The sequence below is a fragment of the Sphaeramia orbicularis genome, chromosome 12 (assembly GCF_902148855.1).
Source record: "Sphaeramia orbicularis chromosome 12, fSphaOr1.1, whole genome shotgun sequence".
Classification (NCBI taxonomy): domain Eukaryota; kingdom Metazoa; phylum Chordata; class Actinopteri; order Kurtiformes; family Apogonidae; genus Sphaeramia; species Sphaeramia orbicularis.
The window spans coordinates 71,272,118-71,290,220 of record NC_043968.1 but is presented as its reverse complement, the minus strand read 5'-3'; the positions used below and the strand labels follow the sequence as shown (position 1 = coordinate 71,290,220).

Genomic DNA, 18,103 nt, shown 5'->3' with positions numbered 1-18,103 from the left:
CATCATTCTTGAGCTATGAATGTAAAATTTTTACACAAAGTACCCACAATTTCCTCTGCAAATGACATTAAATCAAACTTCTGAAAAAAAAAAAAAAAAAAACAATTACAGATGCACCAAGTTAGAATCTAGAGTTAGAATCTAAAAGGGGCAAGTTATAACAGAAAGAAATAAACCAGAAGCTATTGCATGAAAAGAGATTATTATTATAAAACTACTACAACTGGGTCTGAACTGTATGTGTGCAAATCATACTGTGAAGATTATTGTGCTATTTTATTTTTTCTGATCGAATGTATATTAAAATGTCATTTGTGTCTCTACAGAAGCAGCTGTTAAAAGATGGTTCATTTAAAATAGCATGTTGAGTGTAATTTTTAGGAAACATTACCATATTGTGAATTTAATATCATAACTTGACTTGTCATCCCTGTAATGTACCTGTGCGTAAAACACATAGGTCTAACAAAAAAAAACAATGATAATATACAATATAAGTTTCTGTCTGTGTCTGCAGAAAGTGCGTAAAAGTATTAAAGTGAACAAAGTCTTGCTGGTTAACGTTTAACGGGATGGTTGTAACACTTTATTACAACCCATCTTGCTACTGTCGGCCATTGCTCAACTGCTGTTTTAACATAATGGGTTTGACATTAGCGGGGGAAACGTATCTCACATTTTCATCTAATGTAAATTATGTGATTATATGAAAGAGGATTAGGACCAGAGTTAAAAAAGGGGTATTTTGAGAATAAAGTCATAATATTCTCAAACAAAAAGTCATAATATTACAAATAAAATCTAACATAATGGAAATAAAGATGCAATTTTTCCAATATAAAAGTTAAAATATTTGAAGAAAAATGTCATAAAGTCACAATATTTGAAGAAAGAAGACAATAATTTTATGAGAATAAACTTGTGAAGAAGAGTAAATGATAGAGGAACAATCTACAACTTGCATTAAAAGGAGTGATAAAATTACTATGACTACTACTACTACTACTACTAACAATAATAATAATAATAATAATAATAATAATAATAATAATAATAATAGTTTAACCTCCTAAGACCCAGGAAATGTCAGCAAAATACAAGCTTTTTTTTTGTTTTTTATTAAATAAGTGCCTATATTGGAAACATCATGATGCAACAGTTTTTTCAGATACAGTTTTTTACATTTTTATGGAATGTCCTTTGTAGTGGACAGTTTTCTTTTCTTTTTTTTTTTTTTTTGTATAAAGTTCTGAAACTCTTGTCCCCAAATGTGGACAGAAAACCCATAGCTGGGTTTTAGGAGGTTAAAAGTATGTAGCGTCTTTCATGGGACCCAAGGACACTTTATACCTTACAACATAGTAGCTATGTTCTCATGGTGGATAATATTGGTTTCACAAATATTGAAATACTCGGTCTTCTGTGGTAAAATTGGAAAGATATTTACGATGTTTAAATCTTCTGGGGTTGAGCTGGTAATTTTGACAGAATTTTTTCCCCCTCATAAATCTAGTCTATATGATAGAATTAGAAATTTATGTTTGTACCATTTTGACTTTTATATTCTTTTAATATTATAACTTTATTCTTACCCCGCCTTCGCCCCTATGTAGCTGGGATAGGCTCCAAGCGACCCCAGTGACCCTAGTGAGGATAAAGCGGGTTCAGAAAATGAATGAATGAATGAATGAACTTTATTCTTGAAACATATACACACTGTTACCCATAATGTTGAAATAAAATATTCTTACCTCTTCTCATGAAATGATCGTGACAAAGTAATTTATTATTGATATATCAGTATAACTGGGACTCATTATTATGGGTCAAAGGTGATTTAATAGGAATAAAAAGAGAAATATGTCTGAAAACAAAATTATTCCTTTCATTTGGTTTGGAAATATTCACCGTGGCCCTTATTGTATCTTCATGACTTTTTGTCTTTTTATACAGGATTTCCACGTGTGTGTTTGTTGCCGTGACAACCATCATTCGGGATCAGGGTTATCTGTGTTCTAACAGACCCCAGTCTCCCCTATAGCTCTGTATTTATTCATCTACTCTGAATAGAAATGAAAAAGTTATATTTCAATGCGATCGAAACATTAATTTATAAAGTGTAATAAAGTGGAATACAGTGACATAGAAGGGGCTGTGACAGCGTTTTTCAACCTTGGAATCGGGACCCCACGTGGGGTCGCCTGGAATTCAAATGGGGTCACCTGAAATTTCTAGTAATTGATAAAAAATTAAAATAAAAACTTACTAATAAAAAATATATGATGAGTTGAGAGAGACAATCCCAATACATAAAAGACATGACAAACTGTGAAGCTGAAACTGAAGCACTGTGGTTCTGTTTATCTTTCAAATGTTCATTGTGGTCGGTTTCAGATGCTGCAGCTCTTTCATAATTCATAGTTTGAGTTATTGTTTGTTCAGTATTAATTGTCAGCCTTGTAAATCCAAGCTGGACTGACTGTACATATCCTGACCAAGGAAAATAAAATTCTCACTTTGTGCAGTAATCTACACCTGGCTTTTCTGCCTCCATCCATAATAATACACATTCTATAGCCTAAATGTCCTCTAAAATTAATGTTTATTTGCAACATAGTATAGTAAACTATTACATGATTAAAACTTTTTTATTTTAGCAAAAAAGTCTCTGTTTTGAATGCCTGGGGTCACCAGAAATTTGTGATGTTAAAATGGGGTCACGAACCAAAAAAGGTTGGGAACCACTGGACCACAGGTGTAAAACATACAGTTTGGGGGCCAAATCCGGCCCGCCAAAGGGTCCAATCCGGCCTGTAGGATGAATTACACTGAAGATATTAACAATCAGTGGTGTAAAAATCATTTTAATTCACGTTCCACATACAGACCAATTAGATCTCAATTGGGTCACATCAGTAAAATAGTATCATAATAACCTATAAATAATGAAAACTGCAGATTTTATCTTTGTTTTAGTGAAAAAAACGTTAAATTACATGCATTAATTAACTACCCTTTTACAAAAAATGTGAATAAGCTGAACAAATATGAACAACCTGAAATGTCTTAAAAGAAGTAAATGTAATTTTACCAATATTCTGCCTGATACTAAATGTTTTGTGTATTTGTAATCGTAATATAAGTTGTAATGCACATGTGTAAATTATAAACTGATAAACTGAGGCAGAATATTGTTAAAATTGCATTTGTTTTTCTTAAAACATTTCAAGTTGTTCATGTTATTCAGATTTTTAACCCTTTCATGCATGAATTACAAGAACTTTAATCAAGATTTTTTTTCTTGAGTGATTTTATTCCTCTTTAGGCATTAAAAAAAAAAAACAATGCAGTATTTTTTTTTAAAATAAGCTATTTTTCATGGAGTTGCAAAAATGTCCAGTCAGCTGGACACCATACGTTTAATTTTTGAAGCAAAAAAACATGTATTTACTATGAAAACTATGAAATAAAAAATAATGCTTTTAATGCTGCTAGTCTGTTTTCTCACATTTTAACATACTCTAATACTGGTCATTACTCACTTCATTGAGATAACATGCAAAAAAAAAAAACCTTTTGTTGTTAATTACAGTCTAATAACAATAAAAAGGAAATGATTTACATTCAAATGTGTTAGATCAAGTTTATCTAGAACAGCAAAGTTACAGTAATGTTATTAATTGTAGTGTATGGGATGATGCATAAGTGTCCAATGTGTTGGCTGATATGAAACTAAAACAACAAAATCCATGAATGCATGAAAGGGTTAAGGAAACATTGTAGATGTAGACATTATCAAAATGTAATTTTACTTTTTTCACTGTTATTATTTTACTGGTCTGACCCACTTGAGATCAAATTGAGGTGAATGTGGCTCCTGATCTAAATTGAGTTTGACACCCCTGCACTGAGGTGAAGAACAGTTAGTGATGTGACGTTCACGAACGAATCGAATCTTTTGAACAGCTCTTTGAAATGAACAATGGGAACCGAGTCTTTCTAAAGAGCCGTTCATTTTTTTTAAAATTTTTTTTTTATTAATAACAGTGATTAATCACTGTTGTGTTTTGTGCATCTTTTTCCGTATGTTTACACACATTTATTGTTCTTATTCTGAGGGATAGTGCACTACAGTTGTTAAAGTATTTAAGTAATTGCAATGATAAATCGCTTTTGTGTTTTGTGCATTTTTTCTGTATGTTTACCAACATACTGTTCTTGTTCTGAGAATTGCACTACAGTTCAGGTATTTAAGTAATTGCAGTGATTAACCCTTTCATGTACGAATTATGAGAACCTTAATCAAAATTTTTTCCTGAGTGTTTTTGTTCCTGTTTTGGCATGAAAAAAACAATGTGACTGAAGACTTTCTTCAGAAAAATAAATTTAAAAAATAATAATGAATTAAAAATAATTTTTAAAAAATTAAAAAACACATTAAAAAAAATAATAATGAAAAAAAAAAAAATCTTATGAACCTATTTTTCATGAAGTTGCAAAAATGTCCACTCAACTGGACACCATGCGTTTAATTTTTGATGCACAGAAACATGTATTTACTGATAAATTGTGTGAAAACTATGGGTAACGCTTGTGATTCTGGGGGTTTATGCTCAGGAGAGATCTACATAATGTTACCAATTCATGTCAGAAAAGATATGTAGTGTCTTAAAACTTTGATAAACATATGTGTAAAAAAAACCCCAAACCAAACCAAAACAAAACAAAACAAAACAAAACAAAACAAAACAAAACAAAAAAAAAGCCAAAACAACGAAAAGAACAACAAAATCCATGAATATACAAGAAACCAGCTGTAGAATAGCTGTCCACTGTAGTGACCAGTATGCATGAAAGGGTTAATCACTGCTGTGTTTTGTGCAGTTTTTCCGTATGTTTACACACATTTATTGTTCTTGTTTTGAGGAGAATAAAATGTTATTTCATGAGAAAATGTTTTATTTTCTTCTTCATTTTCAGTCTACAGACTAGTCCACATAATGAACTGTGATGTTTTTGGCCCAATTCCTGCATTTGCCTAATGTCACCTCTTATGTCATGTATTTAGCCCACACATTTGAACTAACTATCCTTTGTTATGGTAAGATAATATTTACTGCCACGCCAGTTAAACACCTTTAAAATGTAATGTCAAATATCACATGTAGCCTATTTAGTCATTAAAACATTGGTTTTTCAAAATAATACAAAAAACTTAAAAGAGCCAGTCTTTTGAACGGCTCCTGATTGAACGGCTCCCTTCAAAGAGCCAAAAATCCCATCACTAAGAACAGCCCCGTTGGAGGAAAAAACAAAACAAAACAAAAAAAAAAAAACAATGTGGGAGTGGTGCAAAGTGTGCGCGCACCGCCCAGCTAGTGCGCGTGAACCGCCCAGCTTGTCCGCACGAAAACTTTGGAAAGTTCTTACACCGACACAACGGACACAACGGACACATCTGGACGAGTGTGACAGCACAACTTCATGGTGGATTATTACAATTTAGAGCCGAACACACAGCCCTGAATGAACAAGTAAGTCCTGGAAGTCCAAACCTCTGACTTTTGTTGTTAAGTGTTTCAGGTAGAACTTTCCTCTGTTTTCCTTCTGCTTTTCCAACTCTTTTCGGAAATATAACTCGACTGTAATTCACCTTAAACAACCCCAAATCTATTAATTACGGTTATGTGGGTTAAAATAATAACTTTACATCTTATTATTTCACTTAAATCAGATTAATATTAACCGTAATTTGTGTTTTACTGAATAATCTGAGTTTGTCTTTTCTTCTCATTTTCTACATAATGACATTTTTCATGTCCAGGGGAAATATTTTTTTCATTATTATTATTATTATTATTATTATTATTATTATTATTATTATTTTCAATGGAAGGTCATACACAGTTTACACAGGCTCTTCCTTGCTTTTCGAACTCTTTTTGCAAATATAACCTGACCTTAATTTGCCTTAAACAACCCCAAATTTATTAATTACTATTATTTGGGTTAAAATAATAACTTTACACCTTATTATTCACTTAAATCAGATTAATATTAACCATAATTTGTGTTTTACTGAATAATCTGAGTTTGGCTTTTCTTCTCATTTTCTACATAATGACATTTTTCATGTCCAGGGGAAATTTTTCTTCTTCTTCTTCTTCTTCTTCTTCTTCTTCTTCTTCTTATTATTATTATTATTACTTTTATTTTCAGTGGAAGCTCATACACAGTTTACACAGGCTCTTCCTTACTTTTTGAAGTCTTTTTGCAAATATAACTCGACTGTAATTCACCTTAAACAACCCCAAATTTATTAATTACTATTATCTGGGTTAAAATAATAACTTTACATCTTATTATTCACTTCAATCAGATTAATATTAACCGTAATTTGTGTTTTACTGAATAATCTGAGTTTGTGTTTTCTTCTCATTTTCTCCATAATGACATTTTTCATGTCCAGGGGAAATATTTTTTTCTATTATTATTTATTTATTTATTTATTTTCAGTGGAAGCTCATGCACAGTTTACACAGGCTCTTCCTTTAACCCCCCCACCCCCCCCACCTCCATATGAATCATATAACAGGAGCAGTCAGTCTCCTCCTTATCAGATGTGGGCATTGTGATTTTATTTAAAGAAAGCCATGCCGTAGTGCTTCCTGACCAGCAGATAACCCCTAGGTTCAGACCCTTATTGTGCACCAAGAAAAACACTTCCACAAATATTGTAGGATTGTCTCAGGAGTCAAGTCATGTCATCCTGCTGAAGGAATTTAAGACATTTAAGCAACACTTCCTTTAGTGTCAGTGTCGATTTAACATATTTAACCGGCTTTGTAAGTCACAGAAACAGAATGAATCCAAATCAACTGCACTTCAGTTTTTACTCAATGATCCCTAGATACTAGAAGCTACGTAAACAACATAGATTTACACTTGTTTCGACATTGTCGGCCTGAGTCAATGAGATTGGATCAGCAGCTGGTCACTCACGTCCTTATCAGCCATTAACATCTCATCGATTCCCATCTTCCGTTTCTTGACCTTCTGACCTGCTAACACTGGAATCGTCTGCTCCATCACTTCCACAGTCATCGTCGCTGCTGCTGCTGATCAAGGACACTTCAATCTTTCCCCATCGCAAACACAAAGACAGATTCAGCTCCAGCAGCCTCGAACACCCAGATCAGAAAGTCAGTGGACATGGACGCTCTCGTGGCTCGGATTGTCCTGCTCCTGTGTATCACTGTGGCAGTATCTGGTAAGAGCACATGCTGTGTGTGTTGGATTTCATGCTACAGGTCTAGAAGAGTAAAATAGAATAGAATAGAATAGAATAGAATAGAATAGAATAGAATAGAATACAAGGGGGGGCTGAAAAGTTCATAGCCTGACTAAGAAGGAGTTATTCCACAGCAATGAAACTTAGCAAACATTAAATTCAACCTTTCCTGATACTAATTGCATGGTTTCCTTCCAGATAAACCCACGTTGGATAAATAATTTAGGACTTTGAAAAGTAGTACCAGAGACATTTAGTGAACCATCCATGGCACTGTGGTTTTATCAAATGTCTGCAGAAAAAAGGGGTTAGCCCCCAAGGACATTCATGCTGACATGGTTGCTATAGGGGATGATGCTCCAGCTTTATCAACTATGCAAAACTGGGAAGCTGAATTCAAGAGGGGTAGGGAGAACGAGGGACGGGTGAAAGCAAGCATTTTCATGAAATGTCTGTAGTACTACTTTTCAAAGTCCTAAATTACTTATCCAGTGTGGGTTTATCTGGAAGGAATCTATGCAGTTAGTATGAGGAAAAGTTGAATTTAATGTATACCAGGTTTCATTGCTGTGGAATAACTCCTTCTTAGTCAGGCTATGAACTTTTCAGCCCCCCCTCATAGAATAGAATAGAATAGAATAGAATAGAATAGAATAGGCTTTATTGTCATTACACCAGTTGTGCAACGAAATAGCATTTGGTCTCAACATTGTAAGATACGGACATATATTACAAAAGATATGAAGAAGTGTGCAGTGGAAATATGTGCAAATTAGAGATATGCTGTATGAAAGGGTAACATTTGAAAATAGAAAAGTAGTATAAAGGTAAACCTAAATAACCCTGGCATTACTGGAGCTGAGATTTAACCAAGAAAGGCTACAGTGTTTTTAGGATATGGTTCTCTGTGTAAGGCCCCCATTAGGTTATAATGATGAACATATTTCTAATCTCTGTATAAGTTTTAAACATATATACATATATACATATATACATATATATATATATATATATATATATATAAAAGTGGCGGCTGCTCGTCTTTCAGACAGGGGACGCTCATTGTCGGCTTACATCCAAAAAAATTGTCAAGTTATTTAAACATAAATTTGGCCCTCCGTTCGTTTTTAATAAAATGCTCAGTGACTTTATCGTACCGAGTAGGCATCTTTTCCAGGGACTGTACCAGTGTCCTCTCAATGTCCAGCAGAGCTAGGCTGCTTGGATTGCCTTGGCCCATTGTGTTTTGGTGTAAGACTTCAGCCTTTTTAAACAAGAGATGCTCCGTTCACTCCGACCTAGCTGACAGTTTGATTGATTTAACTATCTACAAAACGATATTAAACTCGAACAAGAAATGATTAAATTATGTAACTGAAACACGAAAACGCTGAAATTATGTTAAATTGAAACAAGGAAGTCCAATGAGTGTTTTATTTACAGTGCAAGAAATGAACGAGTAATTTCGTAGTGGTTTCTCTCTCGATTTCACAGCAGAATGTGTGACGGTATTAAACTGAACTGTGTCAGTGAAGGAGTAGATCTGAAAATAGCTGTCAATCAAACAGGATTCAGCCTTTCGACTGATCCTCCAATCAGCACGTGGGATTCTGGTGTCCAGCCTGGCCGAGCTCCGCCCACAGCTCCATTCACCCCCAGAGACGCCCGGCGTCCGGGGGCGGGACAACATCGTGGCATTTATCCAATTACCGTCCAGTTTTGAGGCAATGAAAAAAACTGTTCCACTCAGTCCCATTGAAGCCCAGAGACGCCTGCAGTCTACGGACAAATGCACTGAGCAGAGATTGAATGACAAAACAACGCAACAGGAATGTATGAGAAGTGAACAACATCGAGTCTGTAGATGTGTGATAAAGCTGATTCTGAACGAACTCATCTGTGAGATGAACGTGTTCGAACACATTTGTAGTCAATAAAATGTCAACACAACCGAGCATATTTAACCATTTAATTTTCGTAATTTTAGGGGAAGCTGGGCTTCCCTTGCAGTCTATGAGAAATCGCCACTGATATATATATATATATATATATATATATATATATATATATATATATATATATATATATATATATATATATGTATATACCATATGGTATACCATATACCAAAATATGCAGGAAATATGTCAACAGCAAAAAACACAGCAAAATGTCAGAAAATTCTGAATACTGAAGGGGATGAATGGGTCATCTGGACTGTGAAAGAAGTCAACAATACAGCCTGATCTAACTAAGAACTCTGGGGAGTTCTGTAGGAAGCTTCTTATATAATACCACAAGATTATTTAATAAAAGACCCATGAGAGTTCAAGATGCACTGAGGGCAAAAACAGGTTGCAGTAAATACTGACTTTGGTCTGTGGAAGCCATTCAATTCAGATGGTTTATGTTTCTACAATGTTGAATCTTAATGTTAAATATGTATGTTTATCACTATCCTGCAAAAAGCATCACAGATAATACTGACCTCTGAGACTTTTGCAGGAGTAATGTTCAGTACATTACATTTTATCTACAAATCCTATGGACAGACTCAGAGCGGTGACCTCATCCCTGAAAGTGTTGTCCATGTATCGTATGCTTGTTCATGTATGTCGTACCGCTCCACTGATGTCTGAGAACCATTTAAAAACCCATCAGTGAGTCTGGCTGTTGCAGTGATGGCCGAAGCCACTGTACCGGCTCAGATCACTCAGTCCACATATACTGTAGATGTGTTTGTCTGGAAGTCATGGCAAAGACAGTGCAACTTTAGGTACATGTCAGTCCACCACTGTTTTGGGAATACTAGCAACTGCTTCAGCTCCATGTCGTTTTTTTTATACTTTAACTTTTTTTCTGTTTTAGAAATCTCTGAATCTGACAGGTTGTATCTACTGAGCTGAGCTGAACTGAACCTCCGGTCTGGATTATGTTGTTCTGTTTTAAACTCTTGAAACCTTTTGTTTCTGCAGCTGTATATACACGGTGCTGTTTCAGAGTTCAGTTTCCATATAACGGGACATTTCTGTCTGTTTGGTGTAGTGATATAGTGAACATTACACATAAGTATTTGCTAAATCTGTTTTTATTGCTCTTATTTACATTTACCTTTTTATGGATACACCAAAGTCTACACAATTCCCCTTGCAATTTAACATCCTTTCAAATCCAAATTTTTTGACATTTTCACTTGTTTGTTATTGAAAATGCAAATTAGAAACAGCTGGATAAAGCCACCTAGTGATGCAAAGCAAAGTGTTTTTAATTGGTTTTGATCAACAGTGGGAACTCTATTTCAGATACACATACAGTGGCAATGTTTGTATGAGTACTTTATTGATAATATTTGTGTACGTGGTACTGACAGTGACATAGGTTTATAAAATACCTGGACTTAAAGGCATCCCACGGATAAGAATGGAGTAAAAACTCAGGCCTTGATGGATTTTTTTTTTGCCGCTCCTCTGTTGGCGTCCTCCACCACATGCTCCACAGGCCGCCTGTGGCCGTCCATATCAAATTCAGACATGTAATCCCTACAAGGTGGCAAAGGGAGTTGATTCCCTCCCTGTGCCTTCAGGCCATAATCCAGCCCCGCTCTCTGACCAACGCTCTGCTGCTTTGAGATGTTTTGGTCTCACTTCCCTGCAGCTATCTGGCATTAGGGCCGAGCCACACCACCCTGCAGTTCTCAATTAATAAAACAATGTTAAATCATTTATAGAACTGCGTTAGTAATCCCTACTCCTACAAACAGCTTCTGTTTCAACAACCATAACATGTCCCTATCTTCAATAAGAATCACATTAATATCCAAGTGCATCATTTAAGTTAGTATTTAAGCGACTGTTGTGCTCATTTTCCGGGTCAAAGATATAGTTTTAAAATGAAGTTGACTGTGAATCAGTGTTTTTGATTATGCTTTATGCTTCTCTTTGTATAATGTCACTCGTTTAATATATTCCTGAAAATAGTTGATTTACACACATGCAGAACGTCACATTGATACACATAATTTTGGTTTGGTTTGAAAGCTGTACAAGGAAGATTAGACATTAATTTTGGTATTATTCAATACCAAATTTTAATTTATAAGCATATTATTCATTAATAAAGTAACACAACTTACATCCATGTTGTAAAACTGAGTTTCTAATGATAATAATAATAATAATAATAATAATAATAATAATAATAATAATAATAATAATAATATGTTATTTATGAGTTTGATGTAGGAGTAAGCTGATACAGTATCCTGAAAAATTCTGACCCTGAAAACACATTATCCAGATCTGAGGTTATCTTTCATTTTATTAGAAACCAGAAAACTGGAATAGACCATGGAAGTCAAAGTAATTAATCGATTAATGTGACTCTGAACCTCAGTCAATGAAAAAAATCTAGCTGGGTGTAAATTTCATCTTCTAAGCTACTATTTTTCCTCAAAGTCAATAATTCCAGTCTAGAAGCCTCATATTAGCCAGTGGCCATTATTGGCAGCAAATTCTACTAATATTGATAGAAGTCTGATGTCTGAATTGGCCAGAAATCAGCCCTGTTACTAAAGACAAGTACAATTAGTTATAACTATAGGTGATGCAATGGCATGAGCATCATCAAAAGAGCAAATAAATGGTGGAACGCTATATGGAAATAGTGTTTGAAAATATTATATTTACAGGTAGTTATGATTATGCAAAATAATTCATAGAAATTGGAAGGTATTTGGAACATGATGATTATGTAGTAACATCAGTAACATCAATAGTTACTAGAGATAGAATGTTTCATTGTTTCGGCCAGTTAATCAGTAATGACAGGACAATTTGCAAAGTCTGTAGCCTGGCACTGCCAGACTTATTCTCCAATGAAAATTAGTCTGGTCTTCTCAGACTAAAATCCACTTGGATAGACCCTTAACCAATCAGAGAGCTCACCACTCCCATAGCAGATACATGGTTGTGACGGCCTTTACCAAGTCTAACTGGGCTTTGACAGTGGCCGATGGCTAATGTTAGCCTACATAACTGGAATGAAATGGCTCAAGGGAAAATAGCACCCCAGTCACCAGATTTCTGATGGTAATGTTCAGGTCCACTCATATTTATTTATGTTCTGTATGTACATCCAATTCAATAACTAAGAGTCAACCCATCATTGGGTTTGTAATATTTAACAGCAAATCAGCTATTAGTATTCTGCTGTTCCAAACTATCGCCCTAATATTGGCCTACAAAAATCCACCAGTGTCCAATAGTGAAAGTAATGTACTTTGAGCCTCATTTCAAAGCTATATAAAAGTCACAGATTAACATCAAGTATGTCCTATGTTGTAGCTGGTGTTCAAAAACCTAGTGTATGAATAAAATCCTTTTCACAGGATAAAAATATCATAAAAGAAAGCGCATGCCATTAAGTATTGTAGTTTTAACTGACTTCAATTTAAAACTGCCCCCATTCCTTCCGCATTTCTGCTCTTGAAGGTGAAAAAAACACTGTAGCGCCAACAGCCTTTTTTTAATACTGTAGATCTATAAACATAAAATGGAAAATAAAGTAGCTTATCTGGCTTACTTTTTTTTTTAAATAAGGCAAAGTGGCTCTGGCAAGCATACATCACTGTTGTTAAGATTATACGTGCCAGAAAAACAAGTAAGTGTTCACTGATGGCTCCAGCACTGACCTCCTCTATGACAAATCACAATATTGCCACAAGTACTAAACACCCTCTCCACAGGGGTGCTGGTGGCGGGGATACAGAGGTATTTTTTGGCCAACTGGCAGACGTGCAAAGCGTTGACCTCATGTAGTTTTTCCACCACGGGGGATCAGTCTCGCTGTCTGCTGGTGGAGTCTGGAAGGAGCTGTTTAGCTCAGCTTTAATTGCCTATGTGACACATGGGCCTGTATTCGCTATCAATTTTTGCCTTTCTTGAAAAAGCCTCAGAGGATTTCCTTTTTTTCCTTTTTTTTCATTCCCCTCTTCTTTTTGCATCTGCTTCAGCTCCAGGAGAGAGCCTGGACTGTCGTAGTCCTGTTCTGGGCGTTCTGACCCGTGTACTGGCATCCTTACCTATTACTCAAACACTGGCTTCACATGCTGTACACGAGCACTTCTTCCTCATGCATTGTTTGTTTTTTATAGTTTACTATTTTTATTGTAATTTGTCAATTTCTTTGACATTGTCTCCTGGGTTTAGAGCACTGTTGTTTTGGCACAAAAGAGCGTGAATATCAGGGGTGACATACTGAGGCCAACAATATACTCCATATATAATGAAATGTTGCATACTTTCAGACAGCACTATTGAAAACAGAAGCACACAGTATGTTGTCTGTTTGGATATGATTCAGAGTCTGTTTATTTAATAGCATCCTCGCCAGTCGTGAGGCTGTGGTAGGAGCCGAGACACTGCGAAAGTTCCTCAAAAGAAGAAGTAAACACAGAAAAAGTCAAAGTAAATCGAAAATAGCCTACAGCTGTAACAAATCCCATGATACAGCCAGCCCACTGCAGCCTATGGTATATTGTTTTTTTTTTTACTTGAGCTCAATTTCATTTGAGCTGTATTTATACTTTTTCTGTGTTTGACCCTGTGCTCTGTATTATCCCAAGGCTGACTCGTGGAGACTAAATTCACAGTCTTTTCTCTAATGTGACAAGCAGAGACACTGTGGTGTTACAACAAACCAGGCCAGTGGAGTTGGATCAGATCAACTGGTCATTTTCCTGGCATCATGTCACAGTCATTACTTATGCACAGACTTTGATTTCTTTCCAAGCATCTAAACAACATGGGCCAAAAATAAAACTCCTCAGGTTCACAATGGGATATTTTTTCTCTTTTTTTGAGTGACAACACATTCCTGGCTGAAGTTTGCACAAATATTCTTCTTCACCTATCACCTTTGTGTTTAATAATTCCCAGAGTGTGACTAATAGGCATTCACAAAAGTTAAACACGCCACTGTTAAACATGAAACTATTTTCAGTTATGAGGCCAAAATGTTACCAGATAACAAGGACGTCCCTATTAACAAGTAGGAAAAGCCCTGTGGCTCACTGCAGCTAAAATGAGCAAATGGAAATGTCAGTCTTAACATTTCAGTGTCAGTTTTTTAAATTTAGACTTTAGAAATTGCTTAAATATGCTTTAATTTGAAAGTTGCATACCTAAATATTCACCTATGATTACACATTCCTACTGTTTTTCTTTGGGAAAGGATTTAATATTGAGATTAATTTGCACAACCATGAGGTTCTATATCAGTTCTCCAGTTCAGGTCTAAGAGTAACACTCATAGAAGTAATGAAGTAGACTGAATTCCTCCTCAGACTTCCACCCATGTCTGCATTCTGTATTTTTACACTCACCACCACTCAGATGCACGCACTGATGATGAGTAGTGATGAAGATTCATATGGAAGTTTTTTTTCCAGGAGTGGGTGTTGTACCTGTGATACAGATGTTGTAGTTTAAAGCTGTAGTGTAGTGTAGTTTTTTGTTTTTTTTTGACCATATGACTCTGGTGTCATGAAATACATCAATGCTGTTGATAATGCACATGAAAATTCACAAAAATGTGAAAAAATCTGCATCTTATAAGTGAAAACAGCTCAACTCACCACTTCCTGTTTGAAAATCTTTTTGCACCACCCATTTCATAATGTAGAAACAGACTTTTAGTATTTAACCCATAAAGACCCAAACAGCCATTGGCAACCAAATGTATCTACTGATCTAAACTGATTAATACCTGTTGATCCACTAATCCTATCAATACATGTAAATAATTGGTGTAAAATGCAGTTTGTCATCTTTTCATGGTCATCAGATATGACCCATTTAGACATTCAGAGGCTCCGTAGTTACCGTGGAAACACTGTCATCTTGATTCACCAGTAAAACCTATGGAGTTTGGATGGAGGCACTTGGTTTATGTTCAGTTAATGATATATATTTTGTTGAAAAAGTCACTTTTTCTTCAGTTCTCTCTTTCTGTTATAATAACCCTCAACTTTAACCTGAACTTTTATGAACATCTACATGATCAGTAAATTGAATATTGGAAAATATCTGATTTACACTGAAATACACAAAATACAGAGGATAATATTGCAATAAATGTTAATCATTTAGAAAAGGTAAATGTGGAGGAAAATATTTTGGAACTGCCACAAAAGTAGCACTGGGCCTTTGTGGGTTAAAACCATTCTATGTCATGAAATTGACTCTAAAAAAATCTATTCAGCTGCCTCTAATCAAAAGTGTTCAGTTCATCTGTCCCTCTGTCACATTCTGGAGAACAACAAAGCTGTTTTATTGCTTCATCCAGAAACAATGGACTCACACAAGGACAGTGATTTTTGTCCTGTAATTCTCAGATATACAGACGTCCCTGAACTACTCCTGTCTCACATCCACACCTAGACATTTAGACACATTTAGACACCGATCACCACAGTCACTGTTGATTTCTGACTTTATAACGACTTTCATAATCCTACAGTGAGAAAAGTAGAGAAGATTGGGGTTAAAGCTACACTTTAAAGAGTCAGAATACTGTTATTCAAGGGGAAACAAGAGTGCGACCCACTGTTGTGGTGAATTTGTGAACTACTCCTTCTATTCTCTGTGGCTGAACAAAAGAGGTTAGGAAAGTGTCCTCACTTTTGCAGCATCAGGTCACCTAGCTTTATATTTAGTGATTTCATTTGGGCTGAAGGGAGAGAGCTGTAGAATCAAAGTGTGTATTATCAAATTCTGGTGTATTTCCTCCTGATTTTGGGTTCTATAAATTAAAACTGACTTTCAAATACAAATATTTATTAATAGTGATAATCAGCATCTTATATATTTATTGTTAGCCTCATAGCATAATTGCCTAAGTCATACACTATATGGACAAAAGTATTTGGACATGTTGAATTCAAGTGTTTCTTTTCTAACAGGGGTCTGGGACATAAAACAATAATGACAAATGTCATAATATAGTTTTATCCATCCTTCCATCCATTATCTTCCGCTTATCTGGGGCCGGGTCGCGGGGGTAACAGTCTAAGCAGGGATGCCCAGACTTCCCTCTCCCCAGACACCTCTTCCAGCTCTTCCGGGGGGACCCCGAGGCGTTCCCAGGCCAGCCGAGAGACATAGTCTCTCCAACGTGTCCTGGGTCTTCCCCGAGGTCTCCTCCCGGTGGGACATGCCCAGAACACCTCCCCAGGGAGGCATCCAGGAGGCATCCGAAACAGATGCCCGAGCCACCTCAGCTGGCCCCTCTCGACGCGGAGGAGCAGCGGCTCTACTCCGAGCTCCTCCCTGGTGACTGAGCTCCTCACCCTATCCCTAAGGGTGCGCCCAGCCACCCTGCGGAGGAAACTCATTTCGACCGCTTGTATCCGGGATCTTGTCCTTTCGGTCATGACCCAAAGCTCATGACCATAGGTGAGGGTAGGAACATAGATTGACCGGTGAATCGAGAGCTTTACCTCTCAGCTCAGCTCCTTCTTTACCACAACCGACCGGTACAGCGACTGCATCACTGCAGACGCTGCACCAATCCGTCTGTCAATCTCACGCTCCATCCTTCCCTCACTCGTGAACAAGACCCCGAGATACTTAAACTCCTCCACTTGGGGCAAAGACTCCCCACCGACCCGGAGAGGGCAGACCACCTTTTTCCGGTCGAGAACCATGGCCTCGGATTTGGAGGTGCTGATCCTCATCCCGCTCGCTTCACACTCGGCTGCAAACCGCCCCAGTGCACGCTGAAGGTCCAGGTTCGATGAGGCCAACAGGACAACATCATCTGCAAAAAGCAGAGATGAAATCCTGTGGTCCCCAAACCGGACCCCCTCCGGCCCTTGGCTGCGCCAAGAAATTCTGTCCATAAAAATTATGAACAGAACCGGTGACAAAGGGCAGCCCTGCCGGAGACCAACATGCACCTGGAACAGGTCTGACTTACTGCCGGCAATGCGAACCAGGCTCCTGCTTTGGTCATACAAGGACCGGACTGCCCTTAGCAAAGGGCCCCGGACCCCATACTCCCGAAGCACCCCCCAGAGGATACCACGAGGAATATAGTTTTATATTGTGATAAATATCATATTAATTATCAATATTGATATTTATATGTCAAATCAGCATGAACAGGACATCTTACAGCTGTAGACATGATGTGTCCCAATATTTTTGTCCATATAGTTAATAAATATCAATATTTCCTTTTTAAGTTTAGTGGGAGATTTTTCTTCCTAAGTTAGATGTGGAGAAAGTAGATGATTACTTGTGGTAGAAAATTATTATTTACAGTCAGACTATGAAAAATATTTTATAATTTTAGAGATAGAACATTTAAAATCATAGTCATAGATAAAAAAACAAAAAACAAAATGAATGTTTAGATAAATTAAGTAAAAATATCTCTTAGGCATTTTGGAAGCAAATATAACAATTTAAACCAAACTAACCAATGCAATGCAATGTATCTCAATATAAAACTATATTATGACATTTGTCATTATTGTTTTGTATTCCAGACCCCTGTTAGAAAAGAAACACCTGAATTCAACATGTCCCAATACTCAACAGATCTCCTAAATGACGTCCACCTCTGCAAAACAGAGTTAGGCTACAGCAGAACCCTTGCAGTGCATAAATAGCTTTGCTTGTTTAATCATCTCAGTAGCACATGGATGTACTGCTGAGATGTTTTAATACCCCTGAGTAGGAGTAGTAGTTTGACACTGACGTTTCCTCATTAAAATCAAACAGTCTGACCAGTTTAATAACTCCAAATCAG

At 36.3% G+C, this 18,103-nt stretch overlaps 1 protein-coding gene across 1 annotated transcript in view; it reads left to right on the top strand.

Moving 5' to 3' along the window:
• The first annotated feature begins 5,398 nt into the window (after positions 1-5,398).
• Positions 5,399-18,103, top strand: part of eng (endoglin) — a 93,095-nt gene continuing 80,390 nt past the window's right edge. The window contains exons 1-2 of the mRNA XM_030150108.1: positions 5,399-5,534; positions 7,101-7,270. Of these exons, the coding sequence (XP_030005968.1) occupies positions 7,213-7,270 (58 nt within the window). The 5' untranslated portion in view covers positions 5,399-5,534; positions 7,101-7,212. The remainder of the gene's footprint in view (positions 5,535-7,100; positions 7,271-18,103) is intronic.